General features: G+C 38.4%; 1 protein-coding gene across 4 annotated transcripts in view; it reads left to right on the top strand.

The window, feature by feature from the left end:
- The window catches only part of LRCH1 (leucine rich repeats and calponin homology domain containing 1), a 192,132-nt gene that overhangs the window by 84,809 nt on the left and 84,413 nt on the right, over positions 1-22,910 (top strand). For all 4 annotated transcript variants that reach the window (XM_059902540.1, XM_059902539.1, XM_059902538.1 and 1 more), the window contains exon 2: positions 6,766-6,910. In XM_059902540.1, coding sequence (XP_059758523.1) covers positions 6,766-6,910 — 145 coding nt within the window. The remainder of the gene's footprint in view (positions 1-6,765; positions 6,911-22,910) is intronic.

Genomic DNA, 22,910 nt, shown 5'->3' with positions numbered 1-22,910 from the left:
AGTTGTTCAGGAAAAGGCCACCTATAGGTAATTACCTCTTTAGTACTTTGTGGGCTAAATAGGTATCAGCTGCTAATAAAATCCCCAGGCCAAGAGTCTGTCATTATATCCTCTTTGGCATTTCCCAAGACTAATTTCTGTATCTTATTTCCTCCTTCAGCTTGGGAAAGGGAGCCTTCAAACCAACTCACAGGTTTTTCACTCATAATACACAATTGTTTTTTTCTATTCTTTCATCTCTGATTTATTATTATCATGAGGCATTTGTACATATGGTGTGCTTCATGTGCTTGTCAGCTAGATTTTAAACTCCTTCGCAGCCCAGGCCTTTTTTCTTGCTAGAAATACTGCATTTGGAACCCAGCATTAGCTGACATAATGATAGAGACTATTCTTAGAGTCCTTCCCTCTGTGCCAGGTACTGCTGTAAGGACTTTATATGTATCGTCCCATTTAATCCTTCCAATAATTCAGCGGAGCCAGTGCTATTATTATCCTCATATTACAGGCAAAGAAACTGCGGCATAGAGAAATCAAGTAATTATTTCCAAGTCTACACACTAAGTGGTGGGATCAGGATTTGAACTCCAGCTGTCTGACCTAAGAATCTGCTTTCCTACCACATTCATTCAATGAATATTTATTAAGCTCTTACTGTCTACCGGTGAACAACGTAAAGATCCCAGCCTTCATGGAACTTTCATTCTAGTAGAGGAAGAGAGAAAATTAACAACCGAAATACATGAGTAGATTGTATGCTATTTTAGAAGGTTATCCAAGTGCTAAGACGAAAAAGAAAATGTAGAACAGAGGGAGGGGGGTTAAGATGGACATGCTGACATTTTAAGTAGGTAATCAGGGAAGACTTCGTGGTTCATACGGAGGAATTGTTTAACAAATCTCTAGCGTTTGACAAGATTTTTTTTATTGATCTCTTAGAGATGTGGCATGAAATCTTGGTTGACTCACTCAAAATTTTTATGAATCCTCTTATTAGTTCTGCCTGTTTAAAACTGGAAGTGTCTGGTGGTTTTATCTCCAGAGTCAAGGATGAGTCAGCCCGTGGGCTCTGCTTCACCGCCTGGAGTAGGCTTCCTTACTCCAGAGCATTTCCAAATGTGCAGTTGTCCTGGGAGTGGCCCGTGGGGGCTGAATCACGGGGCTGGGTGGGGCGTCTGTGCTGAAAGAGGAGGGGCAGTCCGACACCCAGCACATTGTGGAGCGCTCCCCTGTAGAAGGATGTAGCTGAGATTCTTCTGGAGAGACCCCTGCCTACCTAGAAGAAAAGAGATATGGATTGTCCAGACAGGGCAAGTGGCCCCAGACCATCCTTCCACCCAAGGATTATCTCTGAACAGTGGACCCAGGAGGGACCAAGCAAGAGGGTGCAGATGGCCTGGCACAGAGTGTCCCTTCAGTACTAGGAAGACAGTGGGTCCCATATGCTTGTCTGTGGGTCAGGGGTTTAGATTTATATGTGAAGGACACATATTTCACCCAATTATCGAGGCATCATGATAGGGGCTAATAGGCTAAAATTAAACTTCCACGATAACATGTTTATCCTTCAACTCAAAACATGTCTCATTTGGTCCTTTCGGAACTGGGCATGATTCGACCGCCAGCGATCAGGCCTTTTCTTCTGACCAGAAAGCAAGACGTTGCAAATGAGGTTGCCAGCTGTGCTGGTCCATTAGGCTTCTGCTGGCGGCTGTGGCGGCTTATAGCTCAGGATGTCGTCGGTGGAGAGTGGGAGGCCCCGTCCAGTCCCTCCTGAGGCACCACTTTCCTTTTTTATACAAAAACAACATCGTGCCTCTGAGGGTGCTGACTGCATCCCAGATCCCACTGACTGTTTTTCTACCCTCCTCTGCTCATTTTTATTCGTTTGGCTACTTTATTTTAGGGCTTTGCAAAGCTTGTTTTGGCCGGGTCGAAACTTATTGTTTTATTTCTGGCTGCTCTGCTCTCATGTGAACGTTTCAATTAAGAAGCAGACACGATGAGGCCGTGGTTCTGGAGTTCCGGTTTGCTGCCCCGCTGTTTGCCCAGAGCTGCGGTGGACCCCGCTCCCCAGGGCCAGGCTAGACCGCTGGGCAGGTTTCCAGCAAGGAAGGACGGAGTCCAGCTCGGGGGTAGGCAACCGGGCACCATGACACATGCTCTTCTTCCCGGAGAAAATATGAGGACCTGGTCCAAGATCACTTACTTTTAGTCCAGAGCTTTGGGATCATTTAATGCCTCCTGATCAGGCATCAGAAACAGATCTGTTATGATTATTATTTTTTAAATTAGAGATACGCTCAAGAACAACTGACCTTCCCTAATCGCAGTCCTACAAGGCTGACCCAGCAGTGGTTCAGAACTACCTACTGGTTTAGTTCTTGCCTCTGCCACTTACTAGCTCTGTGACCTCAGGCGAGTGACCTAACCTCTCTGGGCCTTGGTGTCCACACATACCAGGGAGTTATAACAGCACCTGCCTCCCTAGGTTATGGTGAAGATTCAGTGAGGAAAAAACCAAATTTTCTCTGATCGTAGCCAACCGATGATATGAAAACTCTATTGCAGATCGGATTTTTGTTGCTCTGATTGTATCCAAAAAACAGTTGAGTTGGAATTTAGAGTGAGAATCTAATTGAGCAGTGGTTAACTCAGGACTGGCACAGGCTTTCTTTCCCAAGCCTGTTGTCTAAACCGGACCCTTCCTGGGCCTGATCGCCTGTTCCTAGGAGAGCGCCACCTATTGGTGGGTCTTGCTTTAGGTAGGAAGCTGAGAGGGTGGATCCACCAGTGTTTCCCCTGGGCTAGTGGGGATCAACTGGATATACAGGGATGCCCAAGTCACAGCCTAGTACTTCTGGCCATGAACCCCAGGCTTCAGGATTTTTAAAAGTGATTCCAGTATACCAACGAGATTGAGAAATACTAGGCAAATACTTTATTTAGGGAAATAGCTCATAAGTGGGTTCATTTATACCTCCATGTATTTATAACAAAATTAGAGCAATAAACAACAAAAATAAACACAAATTCCTCATGGCTGTTTATCTCTAGTTTAAAAGCTTACTTATCTTTCTATCACTCGGAAAGTACTGGGCTTTTCACAGCTCCTGACCCGTTTGCCCAAGCTGGTTTGGGTTGTATTTCAAAATAAAGATACAAATTGCCTCCTTAACACTTGCCTGTTTTCTTTGAGCTCTTATTCTTTCTGTCTTTCCTGAGTTGGAGAACCTTCATCGCTCCCATCCTGGTCTGTCTGTAGTCATGACTGGGGCAGCCAGATTCCTGCTTGAGCTCTCTCTGCCCCTGGCATGGATCTGCCCTTTCAAAGTCCCAGTTAGGGACACTCACATCTGTGTGGGCACCATGAACTGACCGTCTGCTCACGTCTCTAATTACAACTAAGTCCTGGATCTCTTCCTCCTCCTCCTTTGTGTGTGTGTGTACGTGTGTGTGTTTTAAAAGAAGGACCACACCCCATTTTAGTTCTTTGCTTTCAGCTGATAGGAAGAATTTTGAACGAACTGGTATGTCATTTGTTCCATTGTTTATAATCGGATTATCCACTGTGGATTATCAAAGTCAAAACATCTTAATCCAGACTGACTTCCCCAGCCTTTCTGGGCATCTTTCCCATTGCGGGTTAGTGGATGCCCAAGGATCCAAGATGATTTCTGCGTGAGCCTAAGTACATTATAGGAAAGCAAACCTGCTCGTTTCTTCGCACCCTCTTTTTCTCTTCCAATAAGAAAGTTAGTTGAGAATTAAATGATATTCAGACCCAAGCAGGAAAAGTTAAGTCACGTATTTGAAAACTCATTCTAAACTCTCTAGTGAAAGAGAGTGCTTACGTAACATTAGGATAATTGGCAGTTGAAGCCAGAGTTTCTACTTACCAAGTTTCCTATAGCCACTTCCAGAATTTAGCCCATCAGGTGACATACTGTTTTCATTACTTTCTCTTTTGAACTTAATGTTTATAACTTTCTTATCCTCTGAGTCTTTACACAGAACATGTTGACTCTGTTTTTATTGCATTTTGGGCAAATAAAAATGCAGTGAAGATTTAATCACCGTATCTTCCTAATAATCTATCTGTGGGACACATCATGATCTTGCAGAGTGGTCTCACGTGGGGAACTCAGTCAGGCCTTGCAGTTAGACATACTTAGGTGTGAGTATGATTACTTATTTCTGTGGCTTTGGACAAGTCACATAAGCTTTCTGAGCCTAGTTTCCTCATCTTTAGGTTGGTGGTGACACTGCTCCTTGCGTTGGTTTAAATGAGGTACTAGATGCAAAGCTGCAGGCATAATGCTTGGCTTGATGGAAGTGCTCAAGGGATGATAACATTTACCCATCTGGATTTTAGCTCTTTATTTGTACTTTTTTTTTAAGCACAATTAGAACCTCTTACCTTATGGCTCAATTCAGGGTTTGCGCCTTTCATGTTTCGAATGATAAACTTTTTAAAAGTAGCCCTCTGTGTTTTTCATTTCTGCAGAAATCATGTACTTAGTAAATGTTGATGAAAATGTCAATAATCTGGGTAGTAAACAGGAAAGGAAAACTTTTGTTTCTTTCTGTTTTTCAGCTTTGTTTTAATTTAATCTAGGCAACTGTTTCTATTGATATACAGGCATTGAAAGAATCTAAGCTACATGTAGGTTTTGTAATTTCTTCCCTTTTAATTTAGAAACTGGTACACAAACCCAGGATGATAGGGGCGCGTTGCATAGGTAAATTCTCACTAACTCAGTGGACACGGAGGTCTGTTCATTTGGCTAGCATTGTAGGTTCGGGCATGACAGGTGCCCACCATTAACACCTTATAACTTTATTTATAGTGGATAATATAATACTCTCAAAAAAAGAATTCCTGGAAAAATACAAAATAGCTCAATTAAAGGATTAGGGCGATACTGGTGGCCAGACCCTGGACAGCTGATAGTTTTGCATGTGATTTTCCTATTGAAATTCTGAGAGACCTTAAAAGAAGTTTACTGCAGTGTGAATCATAGAAGAAGGGGAAGGGAAAACAAGGTTGAAGGTGGAGAGATGATCATATACTCTTTCATATTTCACTCTTTTTATATGATGAATTGTTGAAATAATATTTAAAAATCCTTATATTCCTAGAATAAATCCCAGTTAATCATAGTATGTTAATCTTTTTATGTTAGTGCTTAATTCTGTTTGCTCATTTTTAATTTAGGATTCACATCAGTATTTAGAAAGGAGATTCATATGTAGTTTCCCTTTTGTGTACTTTCTTTTTTGGGTGATGGTATCAATATTATACCTTGCTGTTTAAATAAGAATTTGGAAACTTCCCTTCCTTTCATATGGTTTGAAATGGTTTAAATATTATCAGAATTATCCCTTAAAAGTTTCCTGGAATTCCCCCTCTGAAGCAATCTAGACCTGTTTTTGTTGATTTATGTGTTTATCTATTGGAAGGTCAGTCAGCGAGGTAGCTTTTTGACTTACATTTCATTATAATATTGACCTATTTAAGTCCCTCACCCACGTAGTGTGATTCCTTAAGTGTATCTGAAATATTATTTACTGAACATCTTCAATTCATACTGATTAAGCCCCTGCTAAATAAGGGTGAGGTGCTCTGTTGTTGTTGAGTTACTGTTTTCAAGAGTTGGTGGCTCTTTTTTATATTCAGTGTTTCATGGCATTTCACAATCATGTTTACCATTCCCAGATTTGGACATTAAGGACAATCCCATATTTTTATTGTTGAGATGGTGATACTGAAAACTGTACTGTATGTTTACATTACTCTGTAGACCATTATTACTGTCTTTGGTACACTTGGCAAGGGAGCCAGTTTTACTGAAGGTCATGCGGCAGACTTAGTATCCATCCTTCACAGACACAACTGATTTATCTCTTTCTTGTACATTGTACATGCTCAGTAATTCTAGTGAATGAAATACCTTAGTATCTACTATGTGTTTGGGAAAGGTATAGAAGACATGTTCTGAGAGATAATATGTTATGAATGCCAAATTGAATTAAATAAATGAAATATTAAGGTAACTGTGTATTCAGATATATTAAAGGATTCAATTTTACATATTTGTCCAGGGGAAACAATTTTCAGATGGAGCGAAAAGTAAATGTTGATTCGGTTGCCCTTATACCTGGTCTGAATTTACAAATTAATATAAAGAGCTAGGACTTCCCTGGTGGCGCAGTGGTTAAGAATCCGCCTGCCAGTGCAGGGAACACGGGTTCGAGCCCTGGTCCAGGAAGATCCCACATGCCGCGGAGCAACTAAACCCGTGCACCACAAGTACTGAGCCTGCGCTCTAGAGCCGGCGAGCCACAGCTACTGAGCCCATGTGCCACAACTACTGAAGCCCGCGTGCCTAGAGCCCGTGCTCTGCAACAAGAGAAGCCACCACAATGAGAAGCCTGTGCACTGCAACGAGGAGTAGCCCCCGCTCGCCGCAACTAGAGAAACCCATGAGCAGCAACAAATAAATAAATTTATTAAAAAAAAAACAGAGCTAAAACTATTTCAGCAGTATTTTTGCTTTTCTATATGAATTGGCCTATACAATGCTAGGAAACGGGAATCACAATGCCATAGTAACAGTGGTGCAAAAAATGATAGTGTTGATCTAAATGTAGATGATAATGTTTATTTTAAAATGTGTTAAGGAAAAAGTATTGATAGTTGATAAGATTGTATTGGATTATGTTGAAGAGTTATTAACAAGACATTTTTTCCTTTTTTCATAGATTTATCTAAAAACAGACTGGTTGAAGTTCCAATGGAATTGTGCCATTTTGTATCACTGGAAATTCTTAATCTGTATCATAATTGTATCAGAGTCATTCCAGAGGCCATCATTAATCTGCAGATGCTGACTTACTTAAATTTAAGGTAGGTTGACTATAAAGGTTATAATCAAATTCGATGAAAAAAAAATTGCTTGCATTTCCATCAGTTTTTTCTTTTCTTTTTTTCTCTTTGATCTTTTCTGATCACCCTTTGAAGTAAATCACATGAAGATTATTGAAGAAATATCTTTTCTAACACATTTGTGTTGCTGTTAATTTTGTTTTTGGCACTACACTTCTCTGAATGTCAATAGGACAAGATGTTTTGGTTTCTTAAAATAATTTATACAGCATCATTTATACGTTTTGACTATTTGGTACTTGGAAACTTGTTGGTATATTTTCTTTGGGTATTGATGTAGATTTTGGAGGAGGAAGGATGAAGGAAGTGGAGAAGGTTTGGGGGTTGGGACAAATTAGGGCCTTGCAGGTTTGGGGGGCTATTGGTGCCATTAGATTTGCTACCCAGCGCTGTCTGAGCCTGTTTGCTTTAGGCCACTGGAGAAAGTTAAGGAGGAGCACTGAGCAACTCCAGCAAGATATAAAGTTTGCTGTCTTTAGCCCATTAAATTAGGTCAGTGTTTGCTGAGGATGCGTCAGTGGTCTGTATTGACTCTGATTAAGCACAACACAGTGTAACCTATTAATGCACTAAGTAGCCCTGAAGTTAAGAAAGCTAACTATTTTAAGGTCTAACTTTTAGACTTTGCTGCTGTGACTGTCAACTTCTCTGGCCAGATTTTGACTCCTTGTTTCCTAAATTCTTGACTCACATTTGGGATGTCAGGAGACAAGGGAAGCTGTTTTATCAAATCTATCTCTACTATTAAAACAAAGTTGCAAAGTTCAAGCCTTTGTGCAGCCTTCACTCTTGTCAGTTGCATTATCTTAATGTGCAAAGAGTAGACCTAACTAGCAAGGCTTGTGCTGTGTAACAATATGCCAAACTTTAAAGTGCAGAATTCCCAATAAACCAGGTATAGCATTAATTTATGATAGATAATAATGTCATTTATTTTTTTAGAGTTTTTGTTGTTTGTTTGTTTTGGTTGACCACTGAGAGTTAGGAGTCTTCTGCAGCTTTCTTTGCAGTCAAAAATGGGTTTCCATTGCATTTCGTTAGGACTGCATATCTTTTTCCTTGGGAGTGAAAAATAAATCTTGGTCATGTTTTTAAGTGGCTCTTATTTTTGGTAAATAAGATGTAGGTTACTATTAGGATAACCTAGAGGCTCAACATATGTAACTTTCATTTTTCCAGGTTTCTAGTTCATTTGAGTTTTCTTGTGTAAGAACCATTCATGCTGTTTCTTCTGCAACAGAATGTTGATTATCTTGTTGCCTGATGGAACCAGTAGAGTGGTGTCTATAGATATTGGCTCATTATCTCCCTAAAACATCTGCCTTCTAATCCCAACCCATATAGGGGAAATAACCCAAGAGCTATGTAGTTGGTGTGTTTACTTCACTTACCTACTCCTGACACTTTCACCTCCAGCAGCCCTGCATGCAGCAAGTAAATAGATTTAACTTTGCATTGTTGTTTTAAATATATATACACTGAGAAACTTTTGGATATAGATGACATATTTCTTCTGGCATGATGTAAACTATAAAATTCTACAAATACTAGAGAATCTATTCTTAACTTTGTATTTTGCTTTAAAAGCATTAATAAAATTTGTTTTGGTAGGATGATTTTTATGTTGAGCCTAGTTGAGGGTAGAATAATGTTGCTGTCTTCAGATGGTAGAAAGACTATATTGGAATACGAATCTCAGGAGTCTTTAATTCAAGAACAGAGAGAATTTGTTGAAACTGACAATGGTTGAAGAGGAAGTCTTTGGAGTATTGTAAACAAAGTTTTGTGATGAATTTCTAAGTAAAGGAAAGGAAAGAAATAAAGGTATCATTAAGCACCCAACTTTTTAAAGTTTGTTTTCTGCTTGTAATGGTTTGCTTTCTCATTCGGTTTAATACCTCTTTATCTTTGGTCCTATTTATATAGATCATTTTTATTTTGTTTTGGTTTTCTTTGCTCACATCTCCTACTTTAATATTACCATGTTTTAAGACATATTCTCTAGTGTTGAACTCTTTAAAGGAATTGATAACTAAATGGAGAAGATTAAGAAAAAGTATGTCTCTTACTTTTCAGAGATACAGTATCAGGGTATATGAAAAATGTATGTGTGTCCTCTAATCTCTTTGAAAGCCAGGTACTATATATACGTATATAACTATTATTATTATTTTTTTAATAAATTCACTAGGTTTTTTTTTTTTAAAGATTTATTGATTGATTTATTGATTGATTGCTATGTTGGGTCTTTGTTTCTGTGCTAGGGCTTTCTCTAGTTGCGGCAAGCGGGGGCCACTCTTCATCGCGGTGCGCGGGCCTCTCACTACTGTGGCCTCTCTTGTTGCGGAGCACAGGCTCCAGACGCGCAGGCTCAGCAATTGTGGCTCACGGGCCCAGTCACTCCGCGGCATGTGGGATCTTCCCAGACCAGGGCTCGAACCCGTGTCCCCTGCATCGGCAGGCAGATTCTCAACCACTGCGCCACCAGGGAAGCCCCCTCACTAGGTTTTTAAAAGAATATTTACTTGTTTGTTTATTTGGTTGCGCCAGGTCTTAGTTGCAGCTCACTGGCTCCTTAGTTGCAGCACATGGGCTCCTTAGTTGTGGCACACGGGCTCCTTAGTTGTGGCATGTGAACTCTTAGTTGCAGCATGCATGTGGGATCTAGTTCCCTGACCAGGGATCAAACCCAGGCCCCCTGCATTGGGAGGGTGGAGTCCTATCCACTGCGCCACCAGTGAAAGTCCCTATACATATATAATTATTTTTGATGCCTTCTATCAAATTTACTTCATGAATGTAAACATGTAATATAAAATAGTAACATAGGGCAATCTGTAAAGTGACCAGGAGATGGTCATCTTGCTTATTCAGTTATAAGGTCTTTAATTCCTGTTTGATTATTGGGTTTAGTTGAAACATGTCCTCTAGGAATTGGACCCTTGGAATTGAGTTATTTCTCAGTTTGGGAATAATTTAAGGTGGAATGTTATATTTGCGTAAAAGATTTATTTGTAGCTTGTGAAATGGTAGGTGACTTATCTGTTTATCTCCAAATGTATAATAATATCTAGAAAATACCAGTGCCATCTAATTAAATTGTAAGTCTTCTAAGATATGCTGAGTAATAACATCACATGATAGTCGTGTTGTCTGTGAGTTTTTCCTGTCTTCAAACTCCCACCCCCACTCCCACACCCCATCTCCCCCCCCAAGCTGGTAACCAGGAGGAATTTAGAATGTTGTGCTTGTGTGTGATCATGACAGACGTCCCCTTCATAACAACCAGGGTTGAGCACTGTCGCCTTTTCATGTCTTTTCTACCCCTCATGAAAACTAAGTCAACAGAATAAAAGGTATTTCTTCTTGGGTATGGTGAAGAGGCATGGTGGAATTCTGTTGACTCTTGGCCTTTGGAGGAGAAACTGCCAATCCATTTAATTGCAAAAGAAACAAGGCACTCAGGATGCTGCAAAAGGACTGCTTTGTAGGAGAGCTGCTGAGTCCCCTTCAATCGAATTTTTTTTCTGTGATAGTTACAAATGAGATATTATGGCAGTGAAAAAAAACTCATATTCTCTTTTTTAGTAGTCCATTTGATTGAGTGATTATTTTTTAATTGAAGTATAGTTGATGTACAGTATTATATAAGTTACAGGTGTACGACATAGTGATTCACAATTTTTAAAGGCTGTGCTCCATTTATAGTTATAAAATATTGGCTGTTTTCCCTGTGTTGTACAATATGTCTTCGTAGCTTATTTATTTTATACATAATAGTTTGTACCTCTTTATTTCCTACCCCTATATTGCCCCCCACTTCCCTCTTCCTACTGGTAACCTCTAGTTTGTTTTCTATATCTGTGAGTCTGTTTCTTTTTTATTATATTCACTAGTTTGTTTTATTTTTTAGATTCCACATATAAACAATATCATACAGATTTTGAAAAGACATTTTCTAGACAGAAGCATTTAATCAAATCAAGCATTTAATCAAATTGTCACTAACTTAGATGTGTTGGGGAAGTCTGTATAAATTTCAGAAAATTAGAGAAATATTGTAAATTACTTTTGAGCACACATTGTAGATTGGCTCAGATATAGCATGGTGTGAAACAGCTTTAACAAATAGGCAAGTTCAGTAGGCTTTATCAATAAATACCCCGAACACTTTCTTTTCTGTAGTGCTTAGGATTTTTCCTCTTATTTCTATTAGCCAGAGAAAAAGAGTTGCTCGATAAAATAGTGCAGAGAAGCTGCTTTTCAAGTTCCACAGATTTCATGTTTCTGTACTTAAAATTAAACATGATCTCACTGTGTTTTTAACATTTTTCTCTTTTTAAGTAAATCACAGGTAGAAATTGCTGATTTTGTATGTTCCAAAATAAGAGAGATATCCTGTGAAGTGACTTTGAATGCATGGGAACCAGTCAAAATTGATTACACCCTCCGGGATACATTGCATGTTCCAGCCGAGTAAACAGTCATAAATATTTGATGGTGTTGGTGATAATGATGACAATGGAGGTGATGGTGGTGGTGATGGTGAGTCACTGCCTCACCAGCTTCTTGGCCGACGGAATCTCTCAGCAACATTATCTTTAAATGTCAGATGGCTGCTTGGTGCCAGCAACCCAATTCCCATCTTAGACTAGAGACGGGTTTATTTAGCACATGGAAAGAAAACCTTCACTGTGAAACACAGTTAAAAACACTGAAGTGTTTTCTAGTTTTTCCTCTCGTGATAGAAATGTCCTGTTTGTGGAAAACATTAATTTATCGGTGTTTATGTAGCCTGCGTCTGAGGAACTGGGCTTTTAATCTTTGCATCTTGGTGTTCACAACAAAAGGTTATGTTGATTTAATGTATGTGCTACTGTGTCTCTTCCTGTTAGAAAGTGTCTTAATCCAAGAAATGTGGCCAAGAACAATAAAAGTGATTAAGCAAGACTTGTTCCTATATCGGAACAAACGCTTTGAACCTGGGTTACACAGGAAAACCTCACAAAATGTAAAATCTGTTTTAAATTGTTGGAGAGATTGTTGTTGATGAGACTCATGAAGAAAATGTACCTTAGAAAAATAGAAGAATCCAGAGCAGAGAGGCTTTTGGCAGGTGTAATGGTGTTATGAATGCAACTAAAGAGTAGGGAGCTTAGCTTAAAAGTTTCATCTCAGAGAGGTTCTGGAATAGAAGCAGCCAGGAAATGCAAGTTCTTTACAGCATTTGATCGAAGTGCTTCCAGAACTCTCGGTGAGTGGTTTTACTTTCCTGGGGTGAAACGCACAGAGCCAGGAGCTGGTTTATTCATTAGAAGCCCCTTTCTCTCCCAGCCTCCTAGGAGTGGATGGTGAGGCCTTGTCTGTAGAGAAGGGGGCCGTCTCTTGAGCAAAAAGTTATCACGCCATACAAGGAATCCTTTTTGGCTGCTTTTTCTGAAGCCTGGCATCCTTTTGGCTGCTAAACAATGTGCAGAATGAGCCAACTTCCTGATGGCTGTATAACCTGTATCCCCACATTCCTTTGGGGGCTCATTTGGAGAATTAATCTTTAATCCTCAGACTATAGCTCTGTAGTTGCAGGACTTGGGAGAAGCATCCCACATGCTAGGATTGCCTTAGAAAGCACAGATTTTATATTTTTTGTTATGAGCAAAAAATTAATTTTCATTGTTCCTAAGAATTTTGATTTTTATCCCTAGGAAATATACCTTCTCCTTGTGACTGACCTTTCTGAAGAAAGTCTCAGTGGTAGGACAGTGTTTTTTTCTTTCTAGAAATGGAGAAAATGGATGATGTCTTCTTAAACTGGAAAAGGGGAGGAATTTTGCTCAGTTCAAACTTGTATCCCTCTTTCTTTTGTGAAGATCTTATCTCATTCAAAGGGGAAGGGAGAATATTTTAGTGTATATATTTTGGAACTGGCTTCTGGTGACTAGGTTGTGCTTTGTGAATTGACAGTCAGCAGGAAGGCCCCAAAACACAATGAACCATGTTGGAATTTGGAAGTATCATCTTAAAATTTGAAGGTATTTTTCTTAGAATGCTGGAGTTGGAAGTGGTCACCAGAGTCACCCATTGCAGGAGCAGCAACTTGTGGTTTAAGCCTCGCCTTTTCTAATGTGCTCACTGGGCATTTGTTTTTAAGGTGGAACCTTGAGTAAACAGTCCCTAAAAATTTTAGTATGCTTATAAATTCCTGTGCCTGTGAAGTTATTAGCGTTGGTAGTTGAAGGGCTTTATTAAATGCGAATGAGTTCGTAATAGGTATTTCTTATCAGATTCCATTCCTTTTAGTATAACCCGTGCTTGGCAAGACTTCCAAAAGGGATTTTTCCATTCTACACACCACCTGATCACAGACGTTGCTTTAGTAGATCAGTGTTTGTATTGAAAAAAAGAACAGAGAGACACAAAAGGGGCATTATAGCTTTGATAGCCAGACTGCTGTCAGAATGTGTTGGTTTTGTTTTCAGTTCTGCTTCTGATCTTAATATAGTTTTTAAGATCTCTGTGCTGCAGATTCGCTTTCTGAAAATAGGGTGAACACTCACTCCTAATTCATTGTGTAGATTTTTTGTTTATGGAAATTCTCAAAATTTTTTCTGCAAGCTCCAAATGAGCAAGCTGCAAATTACGTGTATTTTTCTCACTAGACAGACCAAAGTCCTTTGAAACATTGCCATTTCATCAATCATCAACTTATATTTACTCCAAGAGCATTACAGTTTACCAAGTCTTATAACAAGTAATGTAGATGAGAAGAGGGAAAGGAAGAAAAACAGAGCATAAACATGTGAAAGTTTGAAATAACTTTCACCATTATCGTCATCACCATCATCATCATCATCATCATCATCATCATCATCACTTCTTAATAGCTAAGTAGGATTTCGTTGTTACACCATCATATTTGAGCCCTTCAACAGCCTTTTACTTTATTTATTTATTTATTTTAAAAATATTTATTTATTTATTTTGTCTGCGGTGAGCCATAGTTGCGGCACGCAGGATCTTCACTGTGGCATGCGGGATCTTTAGTTGCGGCATGCAGAATGCGTGTGGGATCTAGTTCCCTGACCACGGATTGAACCCTGGCTCCCTGCGTTGGGAACGCGGAGTCTTACCCACTGGACCACCAGTGAAGTCCCAACAGCCCTTTACTTTAGGTAGGAAATAGGAAAGTGATTTATCCCTAGGATACACTATTTCATAAATAAGAATAATAGGAATTAGTGGAACTTATTTCTATGGCATTTATTATTTGCTCCGCACTTTCACCGTTGTCATCTTGCTTAACGCTGTGCTCTGATGCATTCCATGCTCCTTCGAATCGTTTCAGAATCATAAACATAGTTGTTACAGAATTTTCCAGGAGGCCAACCTAAATATTTAAATAAGGAAATTAAAAATATTCATACTACTATATTCATACTCGATTCCCTTTTTAAATTTCTAACACCTATACATTTGTGCCTTCGTTTTTTCCTTTATTCATTTTTTCAGAAGTTTGTCTGTTTTTATTGTGTTTTTTTAAAAAAATCAGCTTTTAAGTTTAACGACTAACTGTTGATATTTTCCTTTTCATTAATTTCTGATATTATCTATCATATTTCCTTTGGTCTGTTTTCTTATAGCTTTATTCTTTTTCTAATTTCTGGAATTTCTAGTTATTTTTCTTTTCTCATAAGAGCATTTAAGGCCATGGATTTCCCTGTAGTTAGTGCTTTAGCTGATGCCTAAAAGTTTTGATGTACGGTATTTTTAAAAATCACTCCTAAATCTTTTCTGATTTCCAGTATTTCATTTTTGACCCATGAGTTTCCTATAGAATATATATACATTTCAAAATTTTTATTGGAGTACAGTTGCTTTACAATGTTGTGTTAGTTTCTACTGTATAGCGAAGTGAATCAACTATACGAATACATATATCCCCTCTTTTTTGGATTTCCTTCCCACTTAGGTCACCATAGAGCACTGAGTAGAGTTCCCTGAGCTGTACAGTAGGTTCTCATTAGTTATCTATTTTATACATAGTATCAATAGTGTATATAAGTCAATCCCAATCTCCCAATTTATCCCACCCCACCCCTTTCCTCCTTGGTATCCATACGTTTCTTCTCTACGTCTGTGTCTCTATTTCTGTAAATAAGATCGTCTGTACCAATTTTTTCAGATTCCACATATATGCGTTAATATACGATATTTGTTTTTCTCTTTCTGACTCACTTCACTCTCTATGACAGTCTCTAGTTCCATCCCTGTCTCTACAAATGACCCAATTTCATTACTTTTTATGGCTGAGTAATATTCCATTGTATATATGTACCACATCTTCTTTATCCATTCCTCTGTTGATGGGCATTTAGATTGTTTCCATGTCCTGGCTGTTGTAAATAGTGCTGCAACAAACATTGGGGTGCATGTGTCTTTTTGAATTATGGTTTTCTCTGGGTATATGCCCAGTAGTGGGATTGCTGGGTCACATGGTAGTTCTACTTTTAGTTTTTTAAGGAACCTCCATACTGTTCTCCATAGTGGCTGTACCAGTTTACAGTCCCACCAACAGTGCAAGAGGGTTCCCTTTTCTCCACACCTTCTCCAGCATTTATTGTTTGTGGATTTTGTGATGATGGCCATTCTGACTGGTGTGAGGTGATATCTCATTGTAGTTTTGATTTGACTTTCTCTAATTATTAGTGATGTTGAGCATCTTTCATGTGTTTGTTGACCATCTGTATGTCTTCTTTGGACAAATGTCTGTTTAGGTCTTCCACCCATTTTTTGACTGGGTTGTTTGTTTTTTTGATATTGAGTTGCATGAGCTGTTTGTATATTTTGGAGATAGAATATATTTTTATAGTTATCTTTTAAAATTGATTTTTAATTTAATTGCATTGTGTTTGGAGAATATTTTGCTTGATATTGATTCTTTAGATTGGTTGATATTTGCTTTATAGTCTATGCATAGTTAAATTTATAAATATTACACATGAGCTTGAAAAGAATGTATGCTAAATGTTGTGTACTGGGTTCTAGTAGATCCACTAAGTATAACTTACTGTTGCTTTTGCATCTCACTTATTTTAGGGTTTACTCTCCTTCCTTTATAATGTGCATCCTTAAGTAGTTCATTCAGTGAGGGTACGTAAATACAGTCTTCTTTCTGAAATGTCTTTCCTCATTCTTAGAAGATTCAGTTATTTGTACAAAATTTTCATTTGTATTAGTATAAAGTTTTAAGTTGACAGTTCTTTTCTATTGTATATCAAAGACGTTATGCCTTCTGGCCTCTGTTTTGCTATAGAAACATCCTTGCTTGTCTACATATTTTAAGTTTGTAGAAAATCTCCTATATTTTTCCATTTGATTTCTTCCCATATCTTTGTCTTTGGTCTTTCTGTATTTTATGCTATGATATGTATAGGCATATATTATTTTGATTTACCTGATTATACACTTTATTTTGCTTCCTGAGTCTGAAGATTCATGTCTTTCATCAATTCTAGAAAAATTTATTTTTTTAATATTGTGCCTTCCTCTATTTCTCTATCATTTCTGTCTTCTTTGTATACTCCCTATTAGTTATACATTAGACCTCTCATTCTTTCACATTTTTTAGTCTCTTTGTTAGTTCTTATTTCTTTATATTTGGGGTATTTTTCAAGCATGAATATGCCTTTAACATATTGAGAGTGAAAGTACAGTAATACTTTGAAAGGAGGAAAAATTGTAGCACCATGGGATTCCTTAATGGAAAAGACTCTTAGTGATTGAGATGTGTAGCACAGGAACTATACATTTTGACTCATTAGTGAAATCTTATGCACTCTCTTACTCTTATAGTAGTATACTTTGTTGGTTGCCTAAAAACAGCTTAATCCTGAACTCCTTTGAGTTGTTTATTTTATTATAAAACTTGATGAGAACCAGTCTTGTTGCCTTTGACCTTAAATTGAAGTTTGTGAGAATTTGACTTCTTAATCTTCAATCCTTTCTTTGTTGAACTCTGCCTTTTCTATCTTGTCAGCATTCTCCATACCTTCTTCCCTGGAATTAGGGCTTTAAGGAAGTAGGATTTGACTGCAGTCTGGAGGTATAATGGCCAACCCAGAGCTTCCCTTTGTTCTCTTAGTGTTCTTTGTTGCTTGTTAGTAACAGTTACAGTTAACTGGACAAATAAAGTTTTCTATAAGAGTTGCTTTTGAGAAAAAGAGACGCAATATTGGTTTTCTGAGTTTCCCAATCCAGATCTAAATGCATCCCTTCATTTTCAAAAGTAATAAAACATACACTGTAGTGGCTAGAAAATTGCAGAATATTATGTTAAAAATATTATCCTACTTCTGTAGAGGAATGCTTGTGCTCTGAGAACTCAGGGAGGGGAAATCTCGATAAAATTAATGTAGCCAGGAGTTTCAACATGTGTAATAGTTCCAAATAACATTTTTTTTTCAGGGACGAGAAATAAAGTCAAGAATCAATGCATAGTCTGTAGTGCTTTATCTAGAAAGAGTCAAGGGATTGGGTGCTTAGGGTACAAAAGGAGTGGTTGTGAGGTGAGCAGGTTATTCCGTAAGGCATTTTTTTCATCACCTGTCATCTCTTGGAATATCTTTATCCTCTCTGGACCAGATGGACTGTCAGAACAGATGGAATGAGATGATCTCTCTGAATGGTGAGATCCAAATAACCAGAAGATTTGGGTCATTTTGAGAGTTGGATCGTGTGGAACTGTATTATCTATTAATCCCAGCTTATCTACCTTTTCCTCATGACATCAGGCAATGTGTTTCTGAAACTCCCATGTGGCAACTGGCAAACCATCACAGAAAGGGATGGGAAAATAATATGAGAAAATTGATCCATTCTACTGAATGATTAGTCCTTCTGTTCATGAATAGAGAGCAATAGAACTGGAGAAAACCTGCCTGCCAAATTCCCTAGGAGAAAAGAAGTTACATATTTCTAACCACACTGATGCCATTAGACACATTAGGGTGTAAGTAGAACACCACTTCCTAAAAGTATAGTCTATGGAAAAGTGTTATGTTGGATGTTAATAGGTATGCTTGCTTTAAAAAAAAGTCCATGTATTGTGCTATCAGAACTCTCCTCCCTTTTTTTGTGAGGTCTACCTATTAGCATCTCCTAGAATGTGCTTTGCAGAACACCATTTTGTAAACACTGATTTAGAAGAATGTTTATCACCTAAAGATTTAGGAACTGACCTCATGTCTAAAAAAAGATGAAGTTTAAAAGTATGTGCCTTCGTGATGCCCTGTTCAGAGGCCGTGATATCTGTATGGACTGGATGTGTTGAAAGACACGATGAAATGTGAGTAGAAAAGAGAAAGGCCCAGGAAGTACTACAGCATAGACTGTGTTCACACAGCTGCCATCCAGGCTGATTTATTCTTTCTTGAGCACCTTTTAAATATGTATAAATCTGAATTTTGTTTATTATTAATGATCAATTAAAATATGCAATTAATTTTGAGAAGAAATAAGTACTGAAAAGTGCAAAGAATATATCAATCACTCACTAGTACTCAAGTTTAAGGTTTTTTCTTCTCCCCAGCTCCTTAATAAGATTGAACTTTTTCTGGAGGGCGTGAGGGGATTTTTTTCAGTTTCTGAGAGCTCTGTATTATATAATGAGGAAAAGAATGACCTTGACCAAAAGTCTAAAGCAGCTGGGTCTTTAAATTAAATTGTCTGCCCTGAAATGTCATTGCTGAAACACCAGAGTCGCTATGGCTAAAACTAATCACCTGTTAAAGGGTAATTCTTTTAAAAAAGGTAAAATCATGACTCTCATACAAATCTAAAATGTACATCTGTCGAAGATTGTATTTAACCCATTAATTAATTAATGAAGGAACCAGTAGAATGTTATATCCTGTTTAAAGTAGAATTCAACACACACACACACACACACATTAGTGGGCTTGCTGAAGTACATTTACAAATAGTTGCAAAGCTGGTCGGTATCCAGAGGGCAGTAGTCAGTTATAATTCCTCTACACTCTTCATGATTCATCTGTATTTCTGTGGACAAAAATGATTTGCATTACAATCCATTTCTACAAACACAGAGTTGTACAGTAACTCAAGGACAATGAATAGCGGAGATAATCTGGAAGGGTGTGCTAGACAGGACCCCCAGTAATGGTTTTTGTTCATTTCAAAGTCACAGTTTTTCCTGATACACCAGATAATTTAATTTATATCACCACGTGCAGGAACTGTATAGCTCTGTGAACTATTTGAACAGGACTGTAGGTAGAAGAAAAAAATAAAGAGGAGTTCAGTGGGGACTGTGAAACTCTTCCTTTCAGATCCTGTGTTCTAAAGGCTGTGAGAGGCTCTTTGCACGTAGGTGGGCAGGGAGGACTGAGGATATAGTGAGAGTGCTTTGAAGGCAGTGCACTGCTTTCACTCTTGTTTGGCCATTTAAATAGATGATCTTCAGGGAATTTAAGTAAACTGCTATGAGGGGTGGCCCCTCTGGTGCATTAGTCCCTGCCAGAGACCACTGTGACCTCAGTACCAGGAGAGAACACCTGGGGACTTCGGCAGAGGCAACCTTTGAGCATCTAACAGTGGTGTCCAAATCTGCAGACACTTGTTTAAAGAGTTGTTTAGGACGAGCCTGGAGTCCTTCATTCCACCTTACAGGATAAGACCCATAAAGGAAGTCTCACTTTCTTTATTCCTGAAGAGTCACTCATTTTTTATCTTAAATTTGAGAAACCCAGTAGGAAATATTTGCTGCTCCAGCACTTTTAAAATATAAGATCCACGTTCAAGTCGGAGGTAGGGGATAGCAGCTCCGAGGGATGTTGCCTATCCTGGTAGGAGTTAAGCTTTAGGATTCATGTACACTTCACATTTTCTCGGCGCTTAGAACAGGTTCTTGGGCAGAGTGGCACTCAGTAAGTGTAGGAGATAATTGGCTTCCTTTCAGCATTTGACACCATAACATCTTCCTCCTTTGATTTGGTCACATGCTTTCCTGCTCACTTTTCTACTTCTTTCTGTCTCTTCTCTATTCCTGTATCTCGATGTTCTTTCTCTTCCTGCACCTTAAATGCTAGTATTCCCCAAAGCCCCATCTTTGGTCCTTAAATCTTCTCTCTCAGACCTCATGCCTTATGTGTGTGTATCCAATACATTCTCTGTCACTTTGACTCATTTTAACACTAGTCCTTATTTTCCCAATTGCCTAAAATTCAGTTCCTCTTAGATGGAACACCTCAAAGTTCAACATGGGCTAAACTAAGCCCATTTTTTTCTTTCCCAAATTAGCATATTTGGAACCTTGTTCCTAGCCATGCTCCTACTGCTTTTCTCCAGCATCCTATCCTCTAGCTTGGAATCTCAGAGATGATCTTCGACCCTTTCCTCCATCCCTTTTTATATAAATCAGTCATTGAATTGTCAGTCTAGTGTCTCAGTTGCCTCCGTTTGGAATTTAGAGCCCTCCTCCTACTGTTTTCCTGGTTTACCTGTACTTTTTATTCCAGAGTAGAATGAGAAGAGGCTGTATTGTATTGAGGGAAGACCACAGACTTTGATCTAAAGCCCAACCCACATGGTTTCATATCTGAGCATTAGCTAGGCAACTTGGAGCAAGTGATTTAAATTCACTGAATAACATCAGTTTTTGTGTCTGAAAAGTAGGGGGTTTAATGTTACAGGATTATTGTGAATATAAATAAAATAATAGTTGTCTAAGTGCCTAGCGCAGTGCCTTGTACATAATAACCACCCAAGAAATGTTTGTTGAACTGTTGAATGAAGTTCATGGCATACTCTATCTTATGGATTCCAAAATGGGTTAAGAAAAATAGTGGCAAGAGGTCTAGTATTTGAGTAAAGTAAATGGATTTTATAGCATTTTTAGTAAAGAGGATGTGCTGCTGATTTGTTTAAGTTTTAGAGCAGTTAAGTGGAACTGAGTTATTATTGGCTGTCAAGTTACATGAGAGAAGCTTTCTGAAGGCTCACTTACTTGGAAGGATACGTGGGAAGAAGAGGATGTATGTAGAGTAATATATTCATGCATGTCTACCTGCATTACACATTCAAAAATTCCTGGAAATGGATGGAGAGGCACATGTCTTCAAATGATAAACAAAAATGCTCAGGCACCTTAAATTTTATTATGAATGATTTTTGTTAACTCAGTCCCCCTGGGTAGAAGTTGATCTGAGCAGCCTCTTCTCATTTCAGTCAGTATCAATAGCCCTTTCTTTTTTGGCAGGGAAAAATGTTAAAGTAAAAAATATCTATTTCCCTGGCTTTGGTGTGGAGTGACATGGAGGAGAAAGCAGGTAAGGTAGGCGTACCTTCCTTGGAACAAAAAGGTGGTGTCCATTCTGCCTGGGACATGGCTCCTGAAAGTGGGAGGATTCTCTTCAGTGCCAGTACATCTTTTCCAGCCATTTAGTGGTACTTTTCCCACTTGGCAGCAACAATGTTTTGCATAAGGCTCCGGCCTCTACAGTCTCAACACTTAAAACCTCAGATCTACATTGTTGCCTCTGGAGGTGTTCGGCCAATTATTATTCTTGCTAGTATCAGGTGTTGAGTTCTCTTTGAAATCCAAAGCTTCCTTGATTTTGAACACTTAGCTCCATTTTACAATGAAGGAAGGAAATGATAAATATTATAGAGGAAACTTTAAGGAATAGTTTTTAGAGACTTGTCCTTATAGAATTGAAGAGCTCTTAGAAAAAAGGAGAGGAAATAGCTGAGAAAGGGACAAGTTATCAATAACTGCACTTTGAAATCTAATTATAGACATTGGTAGTGGTGATTGCTGACTGCTAGGGGTGTAAAAAACCAGAATATTTTAAGCAAGGGTTTATTTATACTCAAGAGAAGACTGATAGACTGTTACTGTGGGAAACCAGTTCAGTTGCAGAAGCCAAATATGGTGCAGGTATGTACAGCAAAATGGCTGGTGCAGCAATTTGCCTGAATTCTGAGCCGCTTTAGATGCTCGCTTCCTCCTTTTCTTTTAGTTTTCTAAAGTTGCCTTTTACTTTCTCAAAGAATGGCCCTATTGTGTAGTTTGTGAAATGGGTTGGTATAGTGTGCAAAACTGGTTTAAGATTCACTTGAAATGATGACTCTGTGTTTCTAGTTTTGCAACATTTAAGTTTTCAAATGATTATCACCCTCAAGTTGTAGGTAGCAGAACTGCTTTCAAAGTTAGATGTAAATGTGGACTCCCAGATTTTATGCATATACATAATTTCAATAGAATTTCTATCTAGAAAAGTCATGTGACACATTATTTTAAAGCTATATTTATAGAATTTATATTTACAAAATTGAAGTTGGCCAAGATATCTCCAGGCAGCTTAAAGCCAGGCTCTGGTTGTTTTTGGTCCTTGTCTCAGGCATATGAGGATGGTGGGAATGAAGGGGGAGGGGCTGGCCATGCAGGGGAAGTATTTAGTCATTTGAGGAAATGAGGGTGAGAAATTTTGCTATGGTGGGTTTTCAGAATGAAGCAAGCAGGAAAAAGGAAATAGTTCTCTATGGATATTGTTCACTGTTGGTGTGGGCATGAAGACAAGTAACAGTCAAGTGGCAAACACACACCAGAAAAAAAATCACTCTGCATGTAATGAAAGGCGAACAGCTTATGCAAAAAGAACATACAACAAAATTAGGTGAGGTACCCTGTGCAAGAGGAAACTTATTTGGCTCAAGTAAAATAACTGCTCTTCACTGTAGTTCATGTGCCAAAAGCACAGACAATGTGATTCAAACAAGCAATATACAATAACTCCTGTGTGCTTGTTTACTCCCTTCCTTGGCTGAGACCTATACAGGGTGAGCCTGGGGTGCCGATACCATGAAACCTGCCTTGCTTATCTGTGCCCTTTAGAGGCACACTGTGACATTTTCTTAATAGGTTTGTAATTTCACATTATTATTT

This window comes from Balaenoptera ricei, chromosome 18 (assembly GCF_028023285.1).
Source record: "Balaenoptera ricei isolate mBalRic1 chromosome 18, mBalRic1.hap2, whole genome shotgun sequence".
NCBI classification, from domain to species: domain Eukaryota; kingdom Metazoa; phylum Chordata; class Mammalia; order Artiodactyla; family Balaenopteridae; genus Balaenoptera; species Balaenoptera ricei.
Note: the sequence above shows the minus strand (reverse complement) of the source record. Positions and strands in the feature narration are given on the sequence as shown.